Below are 3,159 nucleotides of genomic sequence, written 5' to 3'. Positions count from 1 at the left end.
ACTCGAGGTGAATATTGATTTTGCGTTGTTTGGTGAGGAGGGAAGGCATGATTTTGGTGGGGTTGTTCGAGATCATTAAGGCTGGGTCATGGCTGGGATTTCGGGACTACAGATTTAGCGAGTTCTTCTAAAGATTGTTGAAGCCGTGACTGTCAAGGAAGTGCTTTCGTGGTTGAAGCGTGTTTTCCCAAGTGTTAGTATTATCTAATCTTATTATCTAGTATTGGTACAAACAGTTAGAAATTTGAATGTTTTGTCATCCACTTTTGGTGGTGTGATTGAAGATTGTAAATAATTTTTATCTTTTCTTAGTTTTCTTTACGTTTTGTCAAACAGCCGGCTAATCAGGTTGCTCACTTTATAACTAGCGTGTCTCGTTTATATGCCGAATTAGTATAGTTGAATAGAATTTAAAATTTAAAATAATAATAATAATAATTAAATAAATTTAACAAAAAGTAAAGATAAATAAATAAAAAGTGAAGAGTGATTCACACACACCCTCGACCTCCGTCTCCTTCTCCGTCTCCGGCTCCGCCGCGCCTCTCCTTCCTTCTAGTTTCCTTATATCACGGCCAGGTTCTCTCTCTCTCTCAATAATCCGATGGGTTTACAAATTTGTACTATTTTTTTTTTTTTGTTTTGTTTTTGGTCAAATCTGGTGTTTAAAGGTACAAAATTTCTTTGTTCAGAGCAACCGATTTGTGTAAAATGAACTCAGTGGCGAAGCATGCGGCAACCCTATTGAAACGGCCGAATGAACAGCTTCAGCAATGCAGAGGAATTAGGGTTAAGGTACTTGATGGCAACCTGGAGCGTGCCCTAACGTTTATGCAGCGAAAGATGCAATCGAGTGGGATCGAGCGACTTATTAAGAACGAGCAGACTCATCACATCAAGAACTCCGAGAAGCGTGTATTGGCAAGGAAGAATCTTCAACTTAAGATACGATCACAAGAGCTTGCTCGTAAACTCCGAGCTATTCTCATCAAGAAAGTCAGGTACTTTATTCCAAATTTTGCTACTCATTGGTTGATTATGATGTATATGAGAAATTGGTTGCTGAAATTAGGTGAATTGTAGTGTGATAAAGAAAAACTCACTGAGTTTTCATCAATGGGATTTGTAGTATATAGTGAGAACTTGTTTTTAGCTTGTGGCAACTCCAATTTTTAGTCTTTGAATTAGTTTGATCATGGCTTGTTGCTTGTGTAGGATTAATCTTTTGTTTATATTTTTTGGGTCAATCTTAGTAAAATTCTGTATTACACCCACCAAATGGGTGTTTAGGTACACTCCTATCTGTTTTAGTTACTTAGAACCAAATTTAAACCTCAATCTTATAATGAGATTATGAGAAATTTTTATGAGAGTATGATGTTTTTTTTGTTCTTCATTCTTTGGGTACAATACAAATGACCCACATTTGGGATTAGTAGTGTAGTGTATATGATCAGGACTTGTTTTTAGATTGTGGAAACTCCTTATCTAGTCTTCAGAAATCAGAATGGAAGGTAGCCCTGTATACAGTTAAATTAGTTTGATCATGGCTTGGCTTTTTGCATGTGTATGTAGGATTCAACTTTTATTTATATTTTGTGGATGAATCTTGTGATGAGATTATGAGAAGCTTATGGCTATATGCATGTATTGAATGCTGAGAATTAGGTGGAAAACTCATAAAATTACTAGTTGAGATATTAGATTATTTTGATTGAATTTGTTATTTGGGATTTTGAAGAAAGCATAGTACTATAGTAGTCAAAGTATTTGTCTTCTGACAGTTTTAAATTGGAGCTTAGTTGCAGATAAGGTTCGTAGTAGTGTAGGTTCTTTTGGTTAGGTTCTTAGTCTCCAAGTTCAAAGAAGTCATCAGAGTGAAAAACAATGTTCATATCAGGTGCCTTCTATGCCTGAACGAAAGTATTGGTCAAAGCTCTATGATAGGAATTTACTCCTGCCAAATGAATAGAACAGTAGAGAAGTAGAAGAGCTATAGAAGAAGAACAGTTTATATTGATTACCCAGGGAGTTTGAGAGCCCTGTTCTCTCCCACTGGGCTTACCACCCTTCGCAATTGAACTCTCTCCCTCTGTTTATTATATTCCTTATGGTGTACCCTTAAACCCAGCCACACTCTAACATGACACCCTTAACCAATTTCTGCTCCTAAGGGAAAGTCTAATAGGTGCTAGTGAACTGATAAGATTTCTTGTTGTATTATGGGGTGCTTCTGATTAGATTCTTAGCATAAGTTCAAATGGTCAGACATGTGTTTTGCTCTCACAAGCTCCCGTTTTGAGTCCCTCTTAGGTACCTACATAACAAATGTAAGTTAGGCCGCGGGATCCTAGTTTTTTTTTTAAAAAAATATTTATATTCCATGTATTTACATTACAGGTTTAAATTAGAACTCAATGAATGACTCATCGATAGCTGATTTGTCTATCAACTTTCGATAGTTTCCATCTTTTCTAACTCCTTTCATTTCATATGTATTTTTCTAAAGCCTGCTTATATCAAATGTTGTTCCATTTTGTGTTGGAATATTTCAGGGGTCTATGAGATTAAAGTTGGAGATTTGTACTTTGATTTGAAGCAGAGGCAGAGACTATAAAGTTTGTTTCTCTAGATGATAGTACCTCAGAATTTACAGCATATTATTCATGAATATTGAAAACTTCAAGGTTTTTTTAGTAGTTAATTTCATTGGCACTCCCAGCTTCCAAATTTTTGTAGAATTTTTGTTTTTTCTTATGCATTTAATAATAAAAGACTTTGAATGAACAATACTTTAAGTTGCTGGTTTTGTTTAACAATATACAGTTCCTTTATTATAGAACTCTTTGGTATCAATGTGTTTTTTTAGGGTTAATATCATTTTGGACACTGTATTTTACAAAAATTATAAATTAAACTTTCGATTTTGTTAAGTGATAAAAATGACCTTATATTTTCTAAAATAATATCAATAGAATCTTCAATTTTCAACAATTTTATTTTTAATATAATCAACTTGAAAATAATTTCTAGTACAAACAAATATAAAAAGGGTAACCAATTTTGTTATAATACCTCTATATTAGTTTATTATTAAATTTTATTTTGACAAAATTTAATTCAAGGTACTATTTTGGAAAATAAAGTTTAATTCGTAAC

The 3,159-nt window shown here is 33.6% G+C and overlaps 1 protein-coding gene across 1 annotated transcript; it reads left to right on the top strand.

The window, feature by feature from the left end:
• The first annotated feature begins 423 nt into the window (after positions 1 to 423).
• Positions 424 to 2,792, top strand: LOC115724447 (uncharacterized). The gene is made up of 3 exons (XM_030653733.2): positions 424 to 579; positions 693 to 1,001; positions 2,556 to 2,792. The coding sequence occupies exons 2-3, from the start codon at positions 712 to 714 to the stop codon at positions 2,563 to 2,565; spliced, it is 300 nt and encodes a 99-aa protein (XP_030509593.2). The 5' UTR covers positions 424 to 579; positions 693 to 711; the 3' UTR covers positions 2,566 to 2,792.
• Positions 2,793 to 3,159: the final 367 nt, after the last annotated feature.

The sequence above is a fragment of the Cannabis sativa genome, chromosome 6 (assembly GCF_029168945.1).
Source record: "Cannabis sativa cultivar Pink pepper isolate KNU-18-1 chromosome 6, ASM2916894v1, whole genome shotgun sequence".
In the NCBI taxonomy this organism is placed as follows: domain Eukaryota; kingdom Viridiplantae; phylum Streptophyta; class Magnoliopsida; order Rosales; family Cannabaceae; genus Cannabis; species Cannabis sativa.
This window is presented reverse-complemented; position numbering and strand designations above follow the sequence as displayed.

Excerpts from the sequence above, each read along its gene's own strand:
- LOC115724447 (XM_030653733.2), top strand. The coding sequence starts at position 712 with ATGAACTCAGTGGCGAAGCATGCGGCAACCCTATTGAAACGGCCGAAT.